The sequence below is a fragment of the Piliocolobus tephrosceles genome, chromosome 18, assembly GCF_002776525.5.
Source record: "Piliocolobus tephrosceles isolate RC106 chromosome 18, ASM277652v3, whole genome shotgun sequence".
In the NCBI taxonomy this organism is placed as follows: domain Eukaryota; kingdom Metazoa; phylum Chordata; class Mammalia; order Primates; family Cercopithecidae; genus Piliocolobus; species Piliocolobus tephrosceles.
The window spans coordinates 48,387,212-48,412,968 of NC_045451.1; the positions used below are offsets into that span (position 1 = coordinate 48,387,212).

General features: G+C 36.8%; 1 protein-coding gene across 12 annotated transcripts in view; it reads left to right on the forward strand.

The window, feature by feature from the left end:
* Positions 1-25,757, forward strand: part of NOL4 (nucleolar protein 4) — a 407,984-nt gene that overhangs the window by 370,619 nt on the left and 11,608 nt on the right. For 11 of the 12 annotated variants that reach the window (XM_023207729.1, XM_023207730.1, XM_023207721.1 and 8 more), the window contains one exon: positions 3,480-3,660. The exons of the other annotated variant lie outside the window; for it this stretch is intronic. In XM_023207729.1, coding sequence (XP_023063497.1) covers positions 3,480-3,660 — 181 coding nt within the window. The remainder of the gene's footprint in view (positions 1-3,479; positions 3,661-25,757) is intronic. 12 annotated transcript variants of the gene reach the window in all.

Below are 25,757 nucleotides of genomic sequence, written 5' to 3' on the forward strand. Positions count from 1 at the left end.
AGATAGATAGATAGATAGATAGATAGATAGATAGATAGATAGATAGATGAGGTACATAATATGTTTTGGTACAGGCATGCAATGTGAAATTAGCATATTGTGGAGAATGGGATAACCATCCCCTTAAGCATTTATCCTTTGAGTCACAAACAATTCAGTTACACTCTTTGAGTTATTTTATAGTATAAAACTAAGTTATTATTGACTATAGTCACCCTGTTGCACTATCAAATAATAGTTAATATTTATTTATTTATTTATTTATTTATTTAGATGGAGTCTCACTCTGTCACCCAGGCTAAAGTGCAGTGGCATGATCTTGGCTTACTGCAACCTCTGCCTCCTAGGTTCAAGTGATTCTCCTGCCTCAGCCTCCTGAGTAGCTGGGATTATAGGAGCCCACCACCACACCCGGCTAATTTTTGTATTTTTAGTAGAGATGGGGGTTTTCCCATGTTGGCCAGGATGGTCTCGAACTCCTGACCTCAGGTGATCCACCCGCCTCGGCCTCCCAAAGTGCCAGGATTACAGGCATGAGCCACCGCCTTCAGCCATTTATTCTTTCAATTTTTGTTTTTACCCATTAACCATCCCCACCTCCCATCTCACCATCCCCTCACTACCCTTCCTAGCCTCTGGTAATTATTCTTCTACTCTCTATGTCCATAAGTTCAACTGTTTTGATTTTTAGGTTCCACAAATAAGTGAGAATATGCAATGCTTGTCTTTCTCTGTCTGGTTTATCACTGAAGATAATTATCTCCAGTTTCATCCATGTTGTTGCAAATGACTGAATCTCATTCTTTTTTATGGCCAAATAGCAATCCATTGTGTATATGGACCACATTTTCTGTATTCATTCATCTGTTGATGGACAGAGGTTGCTTCCACATCTTAGCTATTGTAAACAGTGTTGCAACAAACATAGGAGTGCAGATACATCTTTGATATATTGATTTTCTTTCTTTTGGATAGATAGCCCACAGTGGGATTGCTGGATCAGATGGTAGTGCAACTTTTAGATTTTTGAGGAACCTCCAAACTGTTCTCCATATTGCTTGTACGAATTTACATTCCCACCAACAGTGTACAAGAGTTCCCCTTCCCTCCCCGCCCCCCCCCCGCCAGCATTTATTATTGCCTGTCTTCTGGATATAAGTCATTTTAAGTGAGGTAAGATGTTATCTCACTGTAGTTTTGATTTATATTTGTCTGTTCATCAATGATGCTGAGCACCTTTTCTTTTTTTTATTATTGTACTTTATGTTCTAATGTACATGTGCACAACGTGCAGGTTTGTTACATATGTATACATGTGCCATGTTGGTGGAGCACCTTTTCCTATGCCTGTTTTCCCTCTGTATTTCTTCTTTTCAGAAATGTCTATTCAAATCTTTTGCTCATTTCTAATTAGATTATTAGATTTCTTCCCTAGAGTTGTTTGAGCTCTTTATATATTCTGGTTATTAAGCCCTGGACAGATGGGTAGTTTGCAGACATTTTCTCCCATTCTGTGGGTTGCCACTTCACTTTGTTGACTGTATCCTTTGCTGTGCAGAAGGTTTTAACTTGATGTGATCCTATTTGTCCATTTTTGCTTTTGTTGCCTGTGCTTGAGGGGTATTAGGATTTCTATGATTTTAATGACAAGAGTTTAAATTACAATTAGACATTCTAGTTCATACACCAATTTCAGCCAATTAATGTTTGCACTAAATATATCTCAGAGGAATGAGTTTTTTAAAAGTAATGCTTGGAAAATAAATTTATATCTACATTCAAGTCTTTAATATATTGTCCTATGTTTTCCTTTCAATTTTCTTTTTTTTTTCTTATTTTTACTTCAATTTACTTTGAGATATTTTGCTGTTTGTTTTATAGTCTTACTATACATGAAAACATTTGAAAGCCTATAGATTATGTGTCTCACGTGTGCAGCTGAGTATAATGGGTCAGTTATAGTGGATTCAATTCGATGAACAAGAGCAAAACCATAACTGTGTTATGCTGATAGTCATGGCGATAATTCACAATATAAATGATCATAGTATTTTCAATATAACAGTACTGCTGTTTCCATAGAACAAACTAATTTCATATTTCCTTGTTTTCATCCCTTTGGGGCCACAAACAAATGTATTTAAAAGTTACTTGTTCCATTAATCACATACTCAACATTTGAGAGCTCCAAAATACTTCTGATTGTGCCAAAAACCTCTCCTAAGAACTCACCAGAAATCTTTTTATAATTCTTTCCTATTAATTCTTTACTTCCTAACAAAAAGTAAAAAAAAAAAAAAATGAAGAATGCAGAAGGAAAGTGAATTCATATATGTATATATTTTAAGTCTTATAAACTCACAGCTGAAGGGGAATTCAATCTGTGTTGCTATTGAAAGTATATACAGTTTATTGCAATTTGAGCATTTTATTTCCTCACAACTTGACATGATTAGAAGGACTGAAGAAAATTTTGTGAACACTAGCGTAGCTTAAAAATGAGCAAACAAATAAAAAACTGAAAGGTTTGGATGAATTCACGTCCTTGTCAGTCTGTTGTAATGCATGTAATGGAATCAGCTTGGAGTCGGCACTCAAATTTTTCTGTAAACATAAAATGATAAAAAGAGAAACACACACACACATACACAGAAGAAGAGAGAGATGACAGAGAAGGAGAGAAAGGAAGATAAAAGGGTGCAAAACAGATTTCAAGAACCCAACTTTTATTCAATATTTATTTTCCATTGTAATATCTCTTCATTTAAATTTTAAAGCCTAGCAAGTTATTTTAAACAACTTTAACATAAAATTTACCCTTCCAACAATTTCCAAGTGTGCAGTACAATATTGTCAGCCAATGCACATGGCTGTGCAGTAGTGCCCAGAACTACTCCACCTCCCTCACTTCATGACGGAAACTCTGTACCTGTAGAAGACTCTGCAATAGCTCCTCCCCAAGTGCTGAAAATGCTCATTCTACTTTATATTTCTTTGTCTTTGATTACTTCTGATACCTCATAGTGGCATCATGCAATATTTGGTTTTTTTGTGGTTATGTCACTTAGCACAATGTCCTTAAGTTCATCCATGCTGTGATATCATGGCGTTTCTTTCATTTTGAAACTGTATGGTATTCTATTGTATGTATGTACCATATTTTCTTTATTCATTTATTTGTCAATAGATGTTAGGGCTGCTTCCACCTCTTGGTTATTGTGAGTAACTTTCTTCATGTCATTTTATATTCAGTTGAAAACTGTCAGTTGTTGCATCTCCAATCTGCCCACGTTGTTATTTTGCTTTCCTTATTTTAGTTTTTAGCGAAGATGTTAAAAATGTGCATCTGTGCTTACTTAACATTCACTATATATTTTTTCTTATTCAATGCAGATATTTAGATAACAACAAAGTAGTCCTGTTCAAGGTGAAATAGCACAATGAGGTGATAAATAATGGAATGCTGTCTGTCCTTGCAGGATGAGTCTGCTCCAGCTGACAAACAGTGTAAACCAGAGGCGACCCAGGCCACTTACTCAACATCAGCTGTTCCAGGCTCACAGGATGTGCTGTACATCAACGGAAATGGGACCTATAGTTACCATAGTTACAGAGGGCTCGGAGGGGGTCTGCTAAATCTGAATGATGCTTCCAGTAGTGGTGAGTATTTATCATAGATAGTGTTTGTTTGTTTGTTTGTTTGTTTGTTTTCTTTGGTGAGGGGAGGTGGTGGTAAATTTTTTAAACTTGAGAGAAGAAAATGGATAGACTGTGATAAGAATAATCAGTGCCAATCTGCTATTAATTAAAACAAGGCCATTTAAGACATAATGATTGTCTCTCTACTGTCTGTCCCGCTGTTGTTGCTGACTCTGAAAGTGGCAGCACTTCATACAATTGAATGATTGCTGTTTATACTAAAAAAAAAAAAAAATCTCAACTAGAGAAATAGCAAAAGCTTTTTTTTCTAAATAGTGATTGATTCTGCCACCAATGCTGTAATGCATATTCTTTCCATGTTCAAAGAGGCTTTTGACTTGGAAAATTTGAGGCACCAGGAACTTTTCCAACTTCATGAAACATACACAGTCATAACTAAGAACATACAAAATGAAACAGCACATGGAAAGGACGCATGGGTCTCCAGAAGACAGTTTGTCAATGTCAATGGCATGCTGTATCAGCAGTGTTGTACTGGAGCCAGCCTGTACTGACTCTTGGTTGGTAAATTTTTAGTAATTTTCTGAACTTATATACCAGGTTGAAGTCAAAAGGAGTCAGAAATTTAACTGTATAATATAAATCCATGCATGTATGAGGAAAAAAAATACATGGATAATGTTCTTATAGTTGGGTGGCAAGAAAAACTTTCCTAACTATACTTTAAATCCTGGAGGAAAGTTTCATTACAAACACACACAGACACACACACACACACACACACACAGAGACCCCTTTTGCATGACAAAACACCATAAAAAAGTAAAAAGATAACTGGAAAATATATTAGCTAACTCTACCACAAAGAGTTAGCAGGTCAATATATGAGGGTCTTCTAAAAGTAAAGGAAAAACTATACCCAAAATCATATGATTGAAATGCTAGAAAATAAACACACAATTCACAGAAAGACAATGCAAATGTTCTTTAAATATTTATAAGGTTGTTCAACCTCAGTCACTCCTAATAAGAGAAATGCAGTTTCTGCCCATCAGTTTAGCAAAAATCCAAATGCTTAACAGAATTTTTTTAACAAGACTGTGGTTAAAGAGGTACTATCATGCCTTGCTCAATGCAAAAAGTTAGAGTGGAATCTGACAGTATATATTAATAGAAAAAATTGAATGCACATTTACCATTTGACCCGGCAATCTCTTTCTTAGGAATCTATTTCAAAGACACACTGACAAAGTTACAGAAAGAGACATGTTCTAGGCCATTTATTGCACTGTTATTTATAAATGCAAAAGAAAATGGTTGCCAATAAAAGTGCCCAGCAATATATGGCTGACTGATTAAATTATAGCTCATCCAAACAAAAGAGTATAAATAGTAATAGGAACTATCTTTTCTATTTTTAGGACAGAGTTTCACTCTGTTGCCCAGGCTGGAGTACAGTGATGTGCCCTTGGCTCACTGCTACCTCTGCCTCCCCAGGCTCAAGTGATCCTCCCATCTCAGCCTGCAGAGTAGATGGGACTACAGGTCCCTACCACCATGCTGGGCTAATTTATTTTAATTTTTTTTTTAGCAGAGACAAACTTTTTACCATGTTGCCCAGGCTGGTCTTGAACTCCGAGCTGAAGTGATCTGCCCACCTTGGCCTCCCAAACTGCTGGGTTTACAGGTGTGAGCCACCATGCCCATACAGGAAATACCTTTATATACTATTATATAGTGATCTTCAGGTAGTGAAAAGTACTTATAGAATGCCAACATTCATGGAATAAGGATTTATACAATTCGATGCATAAATGATAACTTTTTTAAAAAAGTTTATGTAGATGTGGGATTGGGGAGAGAATAGCATACGGGGCAGGAATAAAGCTAGAATATTCCTAATACGTTTGGTTTTTACACTTTGTTTTATATATTTAACTTTGGAACAATATACATTTATGTAATTATTAAACTGTTTTTTAAAATTCTTCAAATTAAAAGAAAAATGATGCAAATTAACTTCAATTGTTTAACGAGTTGTTGGCATAGCCTCAGAATAGAGGAACTTGTCCAAGTGATTCCAAAAATCGTGATTTGACTCCATAAGATTGAAGCCAGTGATTAAACCTTAAAGTATTTTTCAGTAATCATAGTATTATTTGGGGACTGTTGTCTATGTATTGTGGTTAAAAGCAAATTGCCAGTTATGTGGGTGTCAGTGAAAGCTAGCATTTTCAGCAGGGGTCAAAGTAGACACAGATGTCAAATCAGTACATTTAAGCAAAAACTCCGTAATCTTGTCTTTGGATTGGTAGTACCAGTTGGAACTTATGATTTTTTGTTTGTTTGTTTGTTTTTTAAAAAACACAAAATATATCTTTTTTTCCTGGAAATGCTTGGAAACCACATCCAACTTGAATTTAAAATTTTTAATCAGGCTGGGTGAGCTTATATTTTGGGAGAAATTACATTATTAGTCTGAGCTTATACTCTAGGAAATCACTTAGTTTACAATGCTGGAAGTATGTTTCATACATAGCTAAATAATTCTGGGGGCTCCATGCAAAATGAAAATATCAAGCCTCTTGTTTAAAACTTAAGAATTTAAGGCATTGACAGTAGAGTATTAACCTAAGCATGGAACTTTTTTAAGCACATGGTACTGTAGGACTACAAACATTTCATGACCCACTTTGCACTTTTATTCCACTTAGTAAGCCAGAGGAAAGCATTGTTTTGTCATTAAAGGCAGAGAGCTACCAGTGGTAAGAAAGATAACGTATACAAATAAGGAAAAGGATAATACACAAGTGAGAACACTTTGAGTTTTTTGAGAAGAACAGAGAGCACTTTGGGGCAGCTACCAATATCCTGGGTAAAAATTGATAGTAAATCCAAAGAAAGTTTTGTTATGCATTGTCAGTGAGCAGGGCTCCCTAAGTCCTTCCTGACCTTCAACCAATTCTCCATAGAGGAATCAAAATAATTTTTTTAAAAAGGCAAATCTGATCACATCACTTCACTATCTAAAACTTTCTATGGGCTTTCATTGTTCTTAGGGAAAGAATGTGAGGCAGCTCTTCCAGCTTCAAGGTCTACCCACCTGACGTTTTCTTTCATCTGCTTCTCCCCCACTCTCTCCTCATTCATTGCACGCCCTTTCTTTAAATCCAAAACTCCAAGTCTAGATGAGATATAGATATACACTCTCACAGTATCCTCAATTTATCCTCTGAAGCATATATGACAGCACACACACACACACACACACACACACACACACACACACACACACATACACACAATCACACAGCATTGATATCCATTCATCAATTATATTTTTCAGTGTTGCTCAAAAGCCACATAGGAAATTTGGTATAAATCTCAGGTATGCAGCCATATAAGTGTTTAGAAAAGCATGTTTTATAAATGCACAGTTTGAATATAGATGCTGTGGTACTATGTTGAGGTCTACTTTTTCTGTATGTTTCTCCCCCAAAACTTTCCTATCATAAAATGACAGAGGCTAAAGGGACATGATAAATCATTTGATAGCAACCACTTCATTGAGTAAAGACCACAAAGAAAGAAACAGGGCTGGAAATTTATGTGACTTGCTCAAGGTCATGTATAATGATTTTGGAGTTGTTTAGTTAATACATGCATTGGCTCTTTTTTTTTTTTTTTAAGGCAAGGTCTCCTCTGTCACCTAGGCTGGGGTGCAACTGCAGTGCTTCCACCTCAGTCTCCTGAGTAGCTGGGACTACAAGTACTCACTGCCACACCTGCCTAATTTTTAATTTGATTTTTTAAATTATTTTTTGAGACAGGATCTCACTATGCTGCCCAAGCTGGTCTCGAACTCCTGGGCTAAAGCAATCTTCCTGCTTTGGTTCTTATATGATGAGATAATGAGATCTTAAGGACACAGCAACCAATAACATCAAACACTTCAGGCTGTCTGTGTACACTTCAAATGAAACAAAAGTAACAGATTAATCAGTATGGCATGCAGAAAAGTAAAAATGATGTGAATGTCTTTTAGCAATGACTTTGGTCTGAGTGTAGCTGAATTTAAATAAACAACAGCAATAACAGCAACAAAGATCAAAACAGTAATCTGGGCAAACAACAGCTTTAGTCTCAAACCAAAGAGAATTTGTCTAGTGTACATTTGAGAAAGCATTCTAGCAATATAATGGTAGCAAGAGAAGTGATGTTTCCCTTGTTATAAAGCAGCTCTAAATACCAGTTTTGTATTCTTCACCCACAAAATGTATACTACCTGTAACAATGATATTGTCTCCTGCTCTTTTACTTTTGTTTGTTTAGTTTTTGCTTGTTTTAATCACAGAAAGGCAGCTAGATTGATAGGGCCCACAATGTCCTTTATTTGGGTACTTTCTTCATAAATTCTGGGAATTCCAAATGGTCTAACTTTTTAAAATGGCATTATCATATCTATCATTTCTTCATCTTTAAGACATCAAAATAGTCATTCCCTGTAACAGTTTTGGAGCTCTGGAGAAAGAAACTACATACTTATGCATAAATCTTGAGAGCTAAAAAGGACATAACTGAAGATTAGCATTATGTTAGATGCCAGCATCATAGCTGACGGATGACAACTCCAGTTAATCTCAGTTTGAGAATTCTTGATTTTAGGATTTGAGAGATCTGAAATATATGGAAGGGAGCTCAGTTTGAGAATTCTTGTTAATCTCAGTTAATCTCAGTTTGAGAATTCTTGATTTTAGGATTTGTAGAGATCTGAAATATGTGGAAGGGAGCAGTAACTTCTAAGAGATCAAGTAGAATTATAACCTTACATATGATTTAATTTATAAAATAGATGAAAATAATCAGAATTCAAGTCACTCACTGGAGAAGTCGTGAAGTATGATGCAGGTTGGCAGTAGAATTAGGAGTGCAAAGATTGAAGGGAAAAATGATGTTTCTAGAAACTTTAAAACAAACGTAATTAAAATAACACCATCCATGCAGATTATATCATGTTCAAGACAAATATGTAGGTAGAAGAATAAAAGAGGATACCTTAGCAGCATTTGAATTTGGAGTTCTCATGTTCAAATCTTTGTAACTTTAAGAGAAGCAAAGTTGGATAAGGCAGAATCAATGACATCAAGAAAACAAAAAGAGATATCTTCTTCCTCTTCTTGTCTATATGTCAAAATCCTTTAGGATTCTGATTAAACACTTCCCTATTCTACCTCATCATCCTTCCGCTCTTTGGAAGATTGATCATTCCCCTGCATGCATCTTTATTCTAATACCTATCTAATTGAATTGAGAGATATATTTTCAAGACAATTTCCCATTATAGATATGCATTCCTTGAAAGCAGAAACTTCATCTTGTTCACTGTTATATCCCTCTAAGTAAGGTCAGACATATAGTAAGTGCTCAATAATATTTGCTTAATAAGTGAATCTTTTAGAAAAAAATAGAATGATGTCAAAAGGAAAAAGGCTACAGAGATAATTATGTACCTTGGATGGCAGGAGGGAAGGGTTAATCTTAGATAAATCAAAACGATTGAAGGCAAGGAGATTGATTAAACTGAACTTGGGGATTCTATGGGTGAAAGAGGAAGGCTCCAGTTCACTCATCAGTTTATGGGTCTACAGCAGTTTTAGAGTTTTATAAACTCCTATTTAACAGCAATAGAAAATCTTGCCCGATTGGAGACTTCATAGCAAGGAAATATTCTGTCTACCAATGATGCCAGGGTGCCCTTCAAATCCATCATTAGCCAACCTCCATTTGTTTGGAGCTGGCAAGGGGCTGCACCCAACAATCCAAATTTTCAAGTTGGAGTATTATCAAAATGACAGCAGTTACAATCTGTATAAAGAATTTATTCAAATTATCCAACTGAAATGAGAAGCAAGCAAGCAGCCAATCCTCCTGTTATTATCACACCATTTACATAGGACTTTGGACTGCTTTCTTTCTATCAGGAAGCTCACATTGAGCTGTCTAAAGAGGGCAATTGTAGTTCACCGGTTATTCATTGGATCTCTTGAGTCTAAATTATATGCATAATGCATAAGTTAACTACTGATGTTTCTGCTCTACAAACTCCATGGGGGGAGACTTTTCAACTCTATTATAAGCTGGGCTGATATACAGACCAAAATCTATCAAGACCAAATTGTAGTAATAATGACCATGATCACTAACATTTGTATAGCAATTTCTAGTTTTCCCAGCTCTTTACATTCATTAGCTTCCTTGCTCTTCATTAATATTTGGGGTTTTGGCTTTAATGATTCCTTGGCTCGGGTCCTTTAATTATGAGCCTAAGGAAACTTGGCCATAAGATTCACCATCACACTAGAACTGGTTTACAGTGGTGTGACTGACTGTGTATGTTGACAGTGCCAGAAACCAGCATTCTGAAACATATTTTTTCATCTGAAATGTTCAAAGGAGCATTTGTATTCATTCACTGCCTTTACTTCTTACCTCCCTTATACTTTTCATTCCACTATAACCAGCTTCTCCCCACCATTTTGCTGAAACTTGTCTGGCGAAGTTTATAGTGACTTCACTTATTGCCAAACGAAAGATGGATTTTTGCTCTTTATTTGACTCGATTTCTTAAGCATATCTGAATCTATTGATTAGAACGTTGGAATGTCCACCCAAGAGGATCTTGACTATATCCAAATGAGTATGGGAATAGTCAGTAGGAGTTAAGGATGTCTTATTAAAGTGTGTTCTCTTTTTCTCTTAATACCCTAAGGAGCACAATATTGGAAGAAGGGAAATGTTTCATATCAAACATTTTAGAGAAATATCTTGAAATACATAAATTCTTGAAATACATTCATTCCCATGGTATATTGTGCTTCTCAGATAATTTTTCTCTTGCTGCCTTTCTAGAATTTCTTTTCTATTCATGCCCCTTCATGCTGGGATTTTCTCAATATCCTATACTTTTCCCTTTAATTCTCATGTTCTGCACAATGACCAAGATAGAACTCATAGCACTTACAATTTTGACTAGAAAATACTCCCAAATGTGCATAATGACCCCAATCTTTCCTCTAAATTTCAGATTTTATATCCAGTTCTCTACCATGATCTAGACATTCAGATAAATCTAATATTTGATTTGATAGAATGAATTCTTCATTCCCATGCATACTATTACCTGTCTCTGGGGTTATCTCATGCAGAGATACCCTCCCTTGCACCTGCCTCATATCAGCTATTATGTTCCCTATGATACCTTTTCTGTTTGCCTCGCTAATTTTCTGGCTAAATTTTCCTCCAATATGTTCCCATGATATTCTAACTATATCTCATATTATTTAACCTGTCTGTTATGTGCTCCTTTCTAGACTATAGACTATGCACAAGGGCAGGCAAGGTGACATTTTTAAAACTGTCTTACCACCAAGTGTTAGTAGGTAACTGCCTTATATGAGTGTTCAATAAATAATAAATGGATACATGAATGACTGAGTGAAAGAAATTGCTTCAATAAAATATTATGCCTCTTAAGGGATCTTGACTAAATCCAATTGACCATGGAGATAATCACTTGGAGTTAAGAATGTCTTCCTAAAGTTTGTTCTCTTTTTCTCCTAATACCCTGAAGAGCACAATATTGGAAGAAGGGAAATGTTTCATATCCAACATTTCAGAGAAATATCTTGAAATACCTAAATTCTGCTTCGAAATCTATTTAGCTTAAACCCCTAGTTCAGGAAAGACATGTTTGCCATAACTAAGCAGGGTCATAGGAAAGTGTGCTTTTCTCCTTTAGCTTACATTCTCAATAACTTGTTCTGGCTCACTAACCATAAGCAAAGATGTAGTGCAGATGTGTGGGGAGGGAACCATTGTCATCCTGCTCCAGGAGACCAGCTGGATGTTTCCGTTGTGTGAAAAACACATAGTCTATTATGTAAAACTTTGTAGATAATAATTTTATAGAGTATAGCCTGAAAGTACTTCACAGAAGCTAAGCAATCCCCTATGATGACTTCGTATGACCTTTACACAATTGGAAGATCTGCGTGGTGGTAACATATTATGTGAAGAAAAGTGACTCTGTGATCTAATTGAAGTAAACATAATGGGAATTATGCAGTTATTTTATCTCCAAGGAGGTCCAGTGAAACCTGAGTGAGTTGTCAAAGCACATTCTGCAGCACACTGTGAAACTTTGTTTATAAAAGAAACAATGTGTTATATTTAGTATTTTTTTTCCACCAGTGTGCAGCTTGCTCAATCTCTCCCATCTGTGTTTCCTTGATGACCTGACTTATTTTCCTATTTTAAACTCTATTAATTTGTATCCATATTTTGATTGTTTTCTTTCTTTAAAATATAATTTTATTTAGGCCTGTGCCATCTAACATTATAGCCATTATCCATATGTGGCTATTGAAATTTAAACAAAATTCAAAATTTAGTTCCTCCACCGGGATCCATTTCAAGTTTTCAACAGCCAAAATAGTGCGAGGCTACTGATGTAACAACACAGAGAAACATTCCCATTCATCACAGAAGTTTCAGGTGGACAGGGCTGATTCCAAACTCAACTCTTCTCACCTTATTCACATTATTGTATTGGCCTTTGGGTCGTTTTGTCATTGCAGAATACCTTTTCTGTGTTTATTCCATCAGGTTCTTTGTATTTAATCATTTGTCATATATCATTCACTCCTCAATGAGATAAATGGGATCAATGAACAACCTTATAGAAACTTAATGCTGATTCTTAAATAGTAATGCTTTTAGTTCAATCTGCCTGCTTTTAAATACCATCCAGTCATGTTAAGGTTCTGAGAAGAACTAATCCCAATGTGAGTTAAAATGTAGGCATTCAAAACTACTTTGACATAAGCTGGGATTATTTAAAAACTAGAAACAAAACAAATTTTAAAAGAATTTAATTGTGACAGAATTTGAAACTGCGTGATGTTTAAGGAAAGCAAGCTTAAACTCAAGCTATTTTAAATGTGACCACATTTTTGACACTGAGCTCATTCTTTGTTTCCAGATTTCCCACAAATAGTATGATAATGACCTATAATTTGATTGAGATTGTGAATTATTTATACAGATATATATTGAGATACATAGATTCAGAGAGATGATGCTTATTTGTAAATTTTAATGATTTAAAATTATGTTAATCATTTGCTGAAAAATTGAAAGTAAAATTATGTGAAAAATTATCTGCAAATATAATTAAGCATCTTTCAGTTTATCTGGCTGAGCCCTCACATCTTTCACTGGTTTACTGCAGGGCAGAAAGCCTCCAAGAAAGGCTCTGAAAAGGGAGGTGAGTGATCCTGTGTGTTCCCTGAACTATCCAGCACTTGTAAGTGGTTTTATAGCTCAACATTGATCAGGCTTTTCTGGCAGCAGCTTCCTAAAAGCCTGTTCTCTAACTGTACCGTAAAATGGATCTTTACATACTCTTAAGAGCCTCTTGGGAATTTTTTGTTGTGCCTACTCACTGAAGGGAAGGAATGAAAAGTATCCTGGGACCTTCCTTCTTGAGTCTGCTAGTAAACTGTTTAGGGTCTTTCCAGGTGACATGGGCTCATTATGGTTGACTTGGGTTGTTTTCTTTAAATAGGCTCCTTTGAACTTTGACACATCCTCTGGGGAGCTATCTGAACAAACCAGTTAAATATCACTGGTCTCACCAGCCCTCTGCCACTTAGGAAGGGGTTCTCCTGGGAACTCAGAATGTTCTGCTTTTTCAGGAAGTCAGAAATCTCACTCTTTATATGGACATTGAGCTAGCCATTGTCCACATTACCCTTTCTTGGGCTCAGGTACTGATGGACCTTCCAGAAATAGGAACCAAGCGTGTCTGCATTTGCCTACCTCCACTAAAGAGCTTGGGTCTGTCTACTTTGAATCATTCCAATAGTGTAGTCATGCTAAATGTGTTTTCGTTTTCCCCTCTTCATAAAATTTTCGACCTTTGAGCATGATGACAATTATTATGCTAACATCTTCTTTTGTGATTTCAAGGCACAATTTTTAAATGTAATTTGGCTCAACTCACTGAAAAAGCCTTTTTCCAAAAATGCTTTTTTCATCCACGAACAATTGCTAGAACTAGTGGAAGCAGATACATTAAATGTGGGTCCACACAGTGCAAGTTTTGCCTCCTGAGTTGTTATTTGGTCCACTCACTAAAATTCAGAATTAAAACTGATTACAAAATTAAGTGTGTGATTGACGAACATTCTGGCCAATATCTAAATGGACACAGAGAGAAACAAATTACGTCTTATAATTTAAATCCATTAGGAAATATAATCCTCTGTGTGTTCTGAATGGATCTAAAAGTAGCTTGTACAGTCTTCTGAATTTAGGATTTTTTTTTGTTGGTGCCTATTTCTGGTGATATATGTTGTTACGTCTTTTGTGTTCTTTGGGACAATATTACAAGAATAATCTCTTTTACATTTTATTCCTGAAAGCATATTTATGAGCACAGTTTATCCATAATTGTAAAGGAGGTCATACTATGTTTATTTTGTGTTTTTTCAAATCAGACATACCTTTTGTACGTTTATAATATACTCAGCTCTCCACGTTTACATCCTTTAAAAGCCATTCTCGATAGACCACTCTGTCCGACTATGGTCTGCTCCCATGATCTCTTCTGTTTCTTGTAAAATACTAATTTGTTTTTTTTCAGGAATATAATATATCAGCATTAACTATGCCGTACAGTAGATTTCTGAACTTATTCCTCTAATCTAACTGTAAACTTACACTCTTTTGCCAACATCTCCCCAATATTCCCTACTCACCCCAGCCTCTGGCAACCACCATTCCACTCTCCACTATGTGAGCAAATTCTTTGGATTCCACATATGAATGAGATCATACAGCATCTGTCTTTCTGTTTCTGGTTTATTTCACTTAATATAATGCCCTTTTTGAAAACTGCTAAGTGAATAGATGTAAAATGTTCTCACTACAAAATTATAACTAGGTGAGGTAATGCTTTTGTTAATTAGCTAGATTTAACCATTCCATGATGTATGTGTACTTCAAAACCTCATGTTGTTCATGATAAATACATACAATTTATGCTAATTAAAAATAAATTTGAATAAAATACTAATTTGATTTCTAAGCAACTGAATAACAAAGGTGAGAAATGAGGAGACAGGCATTAACGTTAATGGAAATCCATCAACCCTGCCTTTCATCATATACAAGAAAATATGCTGTCTAGGTTCATGAAAATGATTGTGCCTTATTTTTAAACCTCTGGTTGTTTGACGAAGTAATGTAAATATGTGATAAGAAATCACTAAGAGAAAGCAGACACACGTGGTCTACATCTAAGTACAGATTCTTAAAATTTTCTATTCCTTAAAATTGTAATTTTACCTTCATGGCTTATTGACTAATAGTATAAAAAAAGTAGCTATTTCAGTGTAAATACTCTATATTTCATATGAGTCACAGTTTCATAACATAAAAAAATCTTATGTTTGTAGTTTTGGATGATTGTAGATTAAATGTGATTTTTTTTTTGATATGCAGAATATCCATGCTTGCTGACCTTTGGTTTAGTTTAGTGATTCAACTTAATTATAGTCTACTATTTGCTAGACTTCCATCATTTATTCTTTTATAAAGTTAGAGCCTGTTTTTCTCTTCCTTACCTTAAATTATTAGACTCTTAGAGCAAAAAGGATACTCTAGAGGTAGCAGGATCTACCCACCCCAATTTCATCCCCACTTCCAAAGCAACAAATATTAAAAGTACTTGTCTATAAAACACTTACACATCATCTTAATATGTAAGTTGATTAAAATTTGCTGAGTCTCATTTGACAAAAAGTAAAACAGAACAGTCTCTGAGAAGTTTAAAAACAAATGGATAAAACTTAAATCATTTCAGGTGTACTTTGTCCTATAAATATATAACTTATAAATATGAACTTATATTTATAGTATTCTATATAAATATGTGCTATAAGATTTTTATAATTATTATCTACTTACAGTAAAATTTGAGGGATTTAAAATATGTGAATACAGATGACATATCATAGGTACCTACATATTTGTAAGATTATTGATAGTGATAGGAAGAAGCAAATTGCCAAAAAGAGGACCATTTTTTTAATGTTGTACTTTAAAACAGTGAGACAAATTATTTCACAGCACCTTGAGAAATTTTTACTAAAATAATATTTTCCAATATAATAATGACTAAACTGAGGGTTGTATTGGATTTTTACAATACTAATATATTATAGTATCCTTATCAGCTATCAATTTCATTGTTAATTACTAGTAATCTCAATCCCAGAGGAGCTAATTCTTCATTAATTCATGTGTCTTACCTCATGAGGCATCAGTGTTTCTGTTATAGATTTTCGTTGTCCTGTTTTTAAAGGAGTGGCATAAACTACCAAATTTAATCACTCTGGGATAAGTGCACGCGCGTGTGTGTGTGTGTGAAATATAGGAATTTAAAATACTTCATATGACCATTAAGCATACAGAACAAAACAACTCCTATTAAATCTTGTATTGTTTTAACAGGCATCTATGTTATAGTGAACATGTCTTAGTAATTATCTCAAAATATTGAATGTGATTTAGAATACCTTCCCTTTGGGATATTATAAGGGAATTCTCCTAAATAGAGTATATAAATGTGATGGTTAATTTTATGTGTCAACTTGACTGGGCTATAAGATGCCCAACAAATGACCAACCATTTTTCTAGATATGTCTGTGAGGTGTGTCTGTATGAGATTAACATTTGAATCAGGCTGGGCTCAGTGGCTCACACCTATAATCCTAGCACTTTGGGAGACTGAAGCAGGTGGCTTGCTTGAGCCCAGATGTTCAAGACCAGCCTGGGCAACATAGCAAATCCCCATCTCTGAAAAAAAAAAAAAAAAACCCAGGTGCCCAGGTGTAGTAGCATGGCCTGTAGTCCCAGATACTCGGGAAGCTGAGGTGGGAGGATCACTCAAGTCCTGAAGGTCAAGACTGCAGTGAGTCCTGATCATATATATAGAATTGTGTGTGTGTGTGTGTTTACATACACACGTTAAATCTTAACTTCCCAGGAATCTCTAGGGATTAGTATGAATTGTGGTAAGCAAGGGACATGATAAAATGAGAACCTCCAAAATGCCCTGAGGAAATACTACACAGTTTTATTATTTTACAAATTTATTTTATTTCACTTTTAAGGGAACAGAAAATCAATAGGCTGCAATTTTTTACTGTCAGTTGTAAAATTTATCTGTACATTTGTGTTTATTCAATCTATTTCCAGAAATATTTGAAGACTCTTTAAAGATGTAAATTAGGCCGGGCGCGGTGGCTCAAGCCTGTAATCCCAGCACTTTGGGAGGCCGAGACGGGCGGATCACAAGTTCAGGAGATCGACACCATCCTAGTTAACACGGTGAAACATTGTCTCTACTAAAAAATACAGGAAAACTAGCTGGGTGAGGTGGCAGGCGCCTGTAGTCCCAGCTACTCAGGAGGCTGAGGCAGGAGAATGGCATAAACCTGGGAGGCGGAGCTTGCAGTGAGCTGAGATCCGGTCACTGCACTCCAGCCTGGGTGACAGAGCAAGACTCTGTCTCAAAAAAAAAAAAAAAAAAAGGAAATTAAATGTTCCAGCTTTGTTAGAGCACTGATAACTCAAGAAAATAGTAAAAATTTACTAATGAGTTTGAACTTGAACACAAGTTTAATCTCCAATTGATGAAATATCATTTAATGTGCAGACACAAATTATGAAGCACACAGCTATCAGATAGTATAGATTAGCAAGTGGAAAATCTGGGTTCAAATCTTAATGTAGAAACTTCCAAGCTATGTGAATGTAGGCAAAGGATTAACCCCCCTGGTATTTACAAGTAAACTGTAAATAATAGTATTTTCCTAGTTTATTTGTCAGCTTCTTGAAACAGGAGAAATGAAGTTAAATTATGAATGGTGGGGGAGTACAAATCATAAGATTCTCTTCTCTTTAGCAGTGGCCGGAGAACCCAATGGTCTAAGCAATTGTGATATTTTTGACCTCATGGGCTCCCTGAAGAATAATAAATCGATGCTTTATTCTTTCTGGTTTTAGGGATTGCTTCCTGTTATTTGAAAATGTATATATATACATAAACAAACGATATAATAAATCATTATGCCCTTATGTAGTATGTTTGTTCAGCTTAAATTAAAAAGTAACTCTTCTCTCTCCTGCAGTATTTGTATCTTTCCCCAGAAGCCAAAGATTGCCTGGAAACAGAAGCATGCTAGGAGTCTTTCCCTTCACAAATTTCTAAAACTGCTGGGACACTGATTCTCACTTTAGGTTATCCTGTGATTTATCAAAGGATTAGTTAGGTCTCCACAAAATACTGAATTTGAAGCTTGAGTAGAAAGGTCATTTACTGGACAAACTCAGGCAGTTTACATAGCTGAGTACTGGGAATTAGCAAATGAAAGTAGAGGAAAGATTAGAAAGGCCAATGTGGCAAATAACTGCTTCTCTTTAAATTGACTGTGTAGAAAACCCCCTTAGATAAAAAACAAAAGTGCTGAGATGTTCAACAGCAATTTTTCTTTTTTTAACAAGGTCAATTTAGATCAGAAAAATGCAATAAAACACAAATGGATCAAGACAGTGGGAAAAGAAGATTTTAAAATGTTTCAATTGGTGTAAAAATTTAGAATTTAGAAAAAGCAGATCCAAGAGATTTGAGTTTTGCAGTACTTAATTTTTTAAATGTGTGGGAGATTGATATTTACAGTCTTCAACTAAAATTAACCTTTTAAGTAAACAGTCAAAATTGCCCTCAAATCAGTCCAGGAATATATTATGAAGGAAATCTAATTTAACCTGCAATTGCTGTCAATGTTTGATCCTTAGCTTTGCTAGAAAGAAGTCTTACAATTTTGGTGGGGCAGCACAATCTACAAGGTTCTCTTTTCTCCCTTGAATAATGCCTTAAACAGTTACTTGGCCTTGACACTGATACATATCTTGCTTTTTATATTTTCTTAAGTATGTGTACAATATGTATCTTAGCAACTTGTTACTTTGTAGAGAAGTATACTATTTATTGGTAACCTAATGTTGATTAATCAGTGTTAACTAAATAGAGAAGTGTAAACTTAATGACATCAAGAGGAATGAAGTATTTGAATGTACAATCATATTAGGGTTACAGTTAGACCTAACTGGTTTAAAAATGACTTCGGTTTGACATAGACTACAGAAGAGACAGTTACCACTAAACTGTAGTATCAATCTTTTCTCTAATCAAAAGGTAAGTTATCTGAAGACGGAGAGTTCCAAGACCTTCTACTTACATCTCACATTTGGTTCTGTTGTTTTCCACCACTTGTTAAAGGACAAATTCTCAGGTGGATGCATAAATAAAATGTAGTTCTTTTTTGATAGCAGTGACCCTGAGGGTGTGTATGACATTACAGCTGTCCCTCTGTGTCAGTGGGCTCCATATCTCCAGATTGAACCAACTGCAGATGAAAAATATTGGAAAAAAATCAAAAGTAACAATACAACAATAAAAGTAATACAAATGAAAACATACAATATAACAAATATTTACATAGCATTTGCATTATATTCAGTATTATAAGTAATCGAGAGATGATTTTAAACATACCAGAGGATGCACATAGGTTATATCTAAATACTGTGTCATTTAATATAAAGGATTTGAATATCCTGGATTTTGGTATCCTGGACCCAAGTCCCCAAGAATACTGAGGAACCACTGAAATTGACTTTAATACAAAAGCTTGGGGGAATTAAATATTTATTAACTAATAATGAGAGTAACTGTTCATCAGAAGGTAACAATTGTCTAGGTACTATTGATATGGTTTGGCTCTGTTTCCCTACCCAAATCTCTTCTCAAATTGTGATCCCCATAATCACTACATGTCAAGGGAGGGACATGTTGGGAGGTGATTAAATCATGGCAATGGTTTTCCTCATGCTGTTCTCATGAAGGTGAGTGAGTTCTCATGAGATCTGATGGTTTTATTAGTGTTTCACAGTTCCTCCTTCACGCACTCTCTCTCACCTGCCACCATATAAGATGTGTTAACTTCTGCTTCTGCCATGATTGTAAGTTTCCTGAGGTCTCCCCAGGCATGCAGAATTGTGAGTCAGTTAAACCTCTTTCCTTTATAAATTACCCAGTCTCAGGTATTTCTTTATAGCGTGTGAGAATAGACTAATACAGAAAATTGGTGGCGGAGCAAGATGGCCGAATAGGAACGGCTCCAGTCTCCATCTCCCAGCACAAGCAACACAGAAGACCGGTGATTTCTGCATTTTCAACTGAGGTACTGGGGTCATCTCACTCTGGAGTGCCGGACAATCGGTGCTGGTCAGCTGCTGCAGCCCGACCAGCGAGAGCTAAAGCAGGGCGAGGCATTGCCTCACCTGGGACGCGCAAGGGGGAAGGGAGTCCCTTTTCCTAGCCAGGGGAACTGAGACACACAACACCTGGAAAATCGGGTAACTCCCACCCCAATACTGCGCTGTAAGCACACCGGCACACCAGGAGAATATATCCCATACCTGGCCGGGAGGGTCCCACGCCCACGGAGCCTCCCTCCTTGCTAAAACAGCAGTCTGTGGCAATCTAACCACAAGGCAGCAGCGAGGCTGGGGGAGGGGCGCCTGCCATCTCTGAGGCTTAAGTAGGTAAACAAAGCCGTTGGGAAGCTCGAACTGGGTGGAGCTCACAGCAGCTCAAGGAAACCTGCCTGTCGCTGTAGACTCCACCTCTGGGGACAGGACACAGCTAAAAAATAACAGGGGAAGCAGCAGAGGCCTGTGCAGACGCGAACGACTCTGTCTGACAGCTTTGAAGAGAGCAGTGGATCTCCCAACACGGAGGTTGAGATCTGAGAAGGGGCAGGCTGCCTGCTCAAGTGGGTCCCTGACCCCTGAGTAGCCTCACTGGGAGACATCCCCCACTAGGGGCAGTTTAAAACCCCACACCTCACAGGGTGGAGTACACCCCTGAGAGGAAGCTTCCAAAGCAAGAATCAGACAGGGGCACTCGCTGTTCAGCAATATTCTATCTTCTGCAACCTCTGCTGCTGATACCCAGACAAACAGGGTCTGGAGTGGACCTCAAGCAATCTCCAACAGACCTATAGCTGAGGGTCCTGACTGTCAGAAGGAAAACTATCAAACAGGAAGGACACCTATACCAAAACCCCATCAGTACGTCACCATCATCAAAGACCAGAGACAGATAAAACCACAAAGATGGGGAAAAAGCAGGGCAGAAAAGCTGGAAATTCAAAAAATAAGAGTGCATCTCCTCCTGCAAAGGAGCACAGCCCATCGCCAGCAACGGATCAAAGTTGGTCAGAGAATGACTTTGATGAGATGAGAGAAGAAGGCTTCAGTCCATCAAACCTCTCAGAGCTAAAGGAGGAATTACATACCCAGCGCAAAGAAACTAAAAGTCTTGAAAAAAGAGTGGAAGAATTGACAGCTAGACTAATTAATGCAGAGAAGGTCATAAACGAAATGACAGAGATGAAAACCATGACACGAGAAATACGTGACAAATGCACAAGCTTCAGTAACCAACTCGATCAACTGGAAGAAAGAGTATCAGCGATGGAGGATCAAATGAATGAAATGAAGCGAGAAGAGAAACCAAAAGAAAAAAGAAGGAAAAGAAATGAACAAAGCCTGCAAGAAGTATGGGATTATGTAAAAAGACCAAATCTACGTCTAATTGGGGTGCCTGAAAGTGAGGGGGAAAATGGAACCAAACTGGAAAACACTCTGCAGGATATCATCCAGGAGAACTTCCCCAACCTAGCAGGGCAGGCCAACATTCAAATTCAGGAAATACAGAGAACGCCACAAAGATACTCCTCCAGAAGAGCAACTCCAAGACACATAATTGCCAGATTCACCGAAGTTGAAATGAAGGAAAAAATCTTAAGGGCAGCCAGAGAGAAAGGTCGGGTTACCCACAAAGGGAAGCCCATCAGACTCACAGCAGATCTCTCAGCAGAAACTCTACAAGCCAGAAGAGAGTGGGGGCCAATATTCAAAGTTCTTAAAGAAAAGAATTTTAAACCCAGAATTTCATATCCAGCCAAACTAAGTTTCATCAGTGAAGGAGAAATAAAATTCTTTACAGATAAGCAAATGCTTAGAGATTTTGTCACCACCAGGCCTGCCTTACAAGAGACCCTGAAGGAAGCCCTAAACATGGAAAGGAACAACCGGTACCAGCCATTGCAAAAATATGCCAAAATGTAAAGACCATCAAGGCTAGGAAGAAACTGCATCAACTAATGAGCAAAATAACTAGTTAATATCATAATGGCAGGATCAAGTTCACACATAACAATATTAACCTTAAATGTAAATGGACTAAATGCTCCAATTAAAAGACACAGACTGGCAAACTGGATAAAGAGTCAAGACCCATCAGTCTACTGTATTCAGGAGACCCATCTCACATGCAGAGACATACATAGGCTCAAAATAAAGGGATGGAGGAAGATCTACCAAGCAAATGGAGAACAAAAAAAAGCAGGGGTTGCAATCCTAGTCTCTGATAAAACAGACTTTAAACCATCAAAGATCAAAAGAGACAAAGAAGGCCATTACATAATGGTAAAGGGATCAATTCAACAGGAAGAGCTAACTATCCTAAATATATATGCACCCAATACAGGAGCACCCAGATTCATAAAGCAAGTCCTTAGAGACTTACAAAGAGACTTAGACTCCCATACAATAATAATGGGAGACTTCAACACTCCACTGTCAACATTAGACAGATCAACGAGACAGAAAGTTAACAAGGATATCCAGGAATTGAACTCATCTCTGCACCAAGCAGACCTAATAGACATCTATAGAACTCTCCACCCCAAGTCAACAGAATATACATTCTTCTCAGCACCATATCACACTTATTCCAAAATTGACCACATAATTGGAAGTAAAGCACTCCTCAGCAAATGTAAAAGAACAGAAATTATAACAAACTGTCTCTCAGACCACAGTGCAATCAAACTAGAACTCAGGACTAAGAAACTCAATCAAAACCGCTCAACTACATGGAAACTGAACAACCTGCTCCTGAGTGACTACTGGGTACATAACGAAATGAAAGCAGAAATAAAGATGTTCTTTGAAACCAATGAGAACAAAGATACAACATACCAGAATCTCTGGGACACATTTAAAGCAGTGTGTAGAGGGAAATTTATAGCACTAAATGCCCACAAGAGAAAGCAGGAAAGATCTAAAATTGACACTCTTAACATCACAATTAAAAGAACTAGAGAGGCAAGAGCAAACACATTCAAACTAGCAGAAGGCAAGAGATAACTAAGATCAGAGCAGAACTGAAGGAGATAGAGACACAAAAAACCCTCCAAAAAATCAATGAATCCAGGAGTTGGTTTTTTGAAAAGATCAACAAAATTGACAGACCGCTAGCAAGACTAATAAAGAAGAAAAGAGAGAGCAATCAAATAGATGCAATAAAAAATGATAAAGGGGATATCACCACCGACCCCACGGAAATACAAACTACCATCAGAGAATACTATAAACACCTCTACGCAAATCAACTAGAAAATCTAGAAGAAATGGATAATTTCCTGGACACTTACACTCTCCCAAGACTAAACCAGGAAGAAGTTGAATCCCTGAATAGACCAATAGCAGGCTCTGAAATTGAGGCAACAATTAATAGCCTACCCACCAAAAAAAGCCCAGGACCAGATGGATTCACAGCTGAATTCTACCAGAGGTACAAGGAGGAGCTGGTACCATTCCTTCTGAAACTATTCCAATCAATAGAAAAAGAGGGAATCCTCCCTAACTCATTTTATGAGGCCAACATCATCCTGATACCAAAGCCTGGCAGAGACACAACAAAAAAAGAGAATTTTAGACCAATCTCCCTGATGAACATCGATGCAAAAATCCTCAATAAAATACTGGCAAACCGGATTCAGCAGCACATCAAAAAGCTTATCCACCATGATCAAGTGGGCTTCATCCCTGGGATGCAAGGCTGGTTCAACATTCGCAAATCAATCAACGTAATCCAGCATATCAACAGAACCAAAGACAAGAACCACATGATTATCTCAATAGATGCAGAAAAGGCTTTTGACAAAATTCAACAGCCCTTCATGCTAAAAACGCTCAATAAATTCGGTATTGATGGAACATACCTCAAAATAATAAGAGCTATTTATGACAAACCCACAGCTAATATCATACTGAATGGGCAAAAACTGGAAAAATTCCCTTTGAAAACTGGCACAAGACAGGGATGCCCTCTCTCACCACTCCTATTCAACATAGTGTTGGAAGTTCTGGCTAGGGCAATCAGGCAAGAGAAAGAAATCAAGGGTATTCAGTTAGGAAAAGAAGAAGTCAAATTGTCCCTGTTTGCAGATGACATGATTGTGTATTTAGAAAACCCCATTGTCTCAGCCCAAAATCTTCTTAAGCTGATAAGCAACTTCAGCATAGTCTCAGGATACAAAATTAATGTGCAAAAATCACAAGCATTCTTATACACCAGTAACAGACAAGCAGAGAGCCAAATCAGGAATGAACTTCCATTCAGAATTGCTTCAAAGAGAATAAAATACCTAGGAATCCAACTTACAAGGGATATAAAGGACCTCTTCAAGGAGAACTACAAACCACTGCTCAGTGAAATCAAAGAGGACACAAACAAATGGAAGAACATACCATGCTCATGGATAGGAAGAATCAATATCGTGAAAATGGCCATACTGCCCAAGGTTATTTATAGATTCAATGCCATCCCCATCAAGCTACCAATGAGTTTCTTCACAGAATTGGAAAAAACTGCTTTAAAGTTCATATGGAACCAAAAAAGAGCCCGCATTGCAAAGACAATCCTCAGTCAAAAGGACAAAGCTGGAGGCATCACGCTACCTGACTTCAAACTATACTACAAGGCTACAGTAACCAAAACAGCATGGTACTGGTACCAAAACAGAGATATAGACCAATGGAACAGAACAGAGTCCTCAGAAATAATACCACACATCTACAGCCATCTGATCTTTGACAAACCTGAGAGAAACAAGAAATGGGGAAAGGATTCCCTATTTAATAAATGGTGCTGGGAAAATTGGCTAGCCATAAGTAGAAAGCTGAAACTGGATCCTTTCCTTACTCCTTATACGAAGATTAATTCAAGATGGATTAGAGACTTAAATGTTAGACCTATTACCATAAAAACCCTAGAAAAAAATCTAGGTAGTACCATTCAGGACATAGGCATGGGCAAGGACTTCATGTCTAAACCACCAAAAGCAACGGCAGCAAAAGCCAAAATTGACAAATGGGATCTAATTAAACTCAAGAGCTTCTGCACAGCAAAAGAAACTACCATCAGAGTGAACAGGCAACCTACAGAATGGGAGAAAATTTTTGCAATCTACTCATCTGACAAAGGGCTAATATCCAGAATCTACAAAGAACTCAAACAAATATACAAGAAAAAAACAAACAACCCCATCAAAAAGTGGGGAAAGGATATGAACAGACACTTCTCAAAAGAAGACATTCATACAGCCAACAGACACATGAAAAAATGCTCATCATCACTCGCCATCAGAGAAATGCAAATCACAACCACAATGAGATACCATCTCACACCAGTTAGAATGGCAATCATTAAAAAATCAGGAAACAACAGGTGTTGGAGAGGATGTGGAGAAATAGGAACACTTTTACACTGTTGGTGGGATTGTAAACTAGTTCAACCATTATGGAAAACAGTATGGCAATTCCTCAAGGATCTAGAACTAGATGTACCATATGACCCAGCCATCCCACTACTGGGTATATACCCAAGGGATTATAAATTATTCTACTACAAAGACACATGCACACGTATGTTTATTGCAGCACTATTCACAATAGCAAAGACTTGGAATCAACCCAAATGTCCATCAGTGACAGACTGGATTAAGAAAATGTGGCACATATACACCATGGAATACTATGCATCCATGTC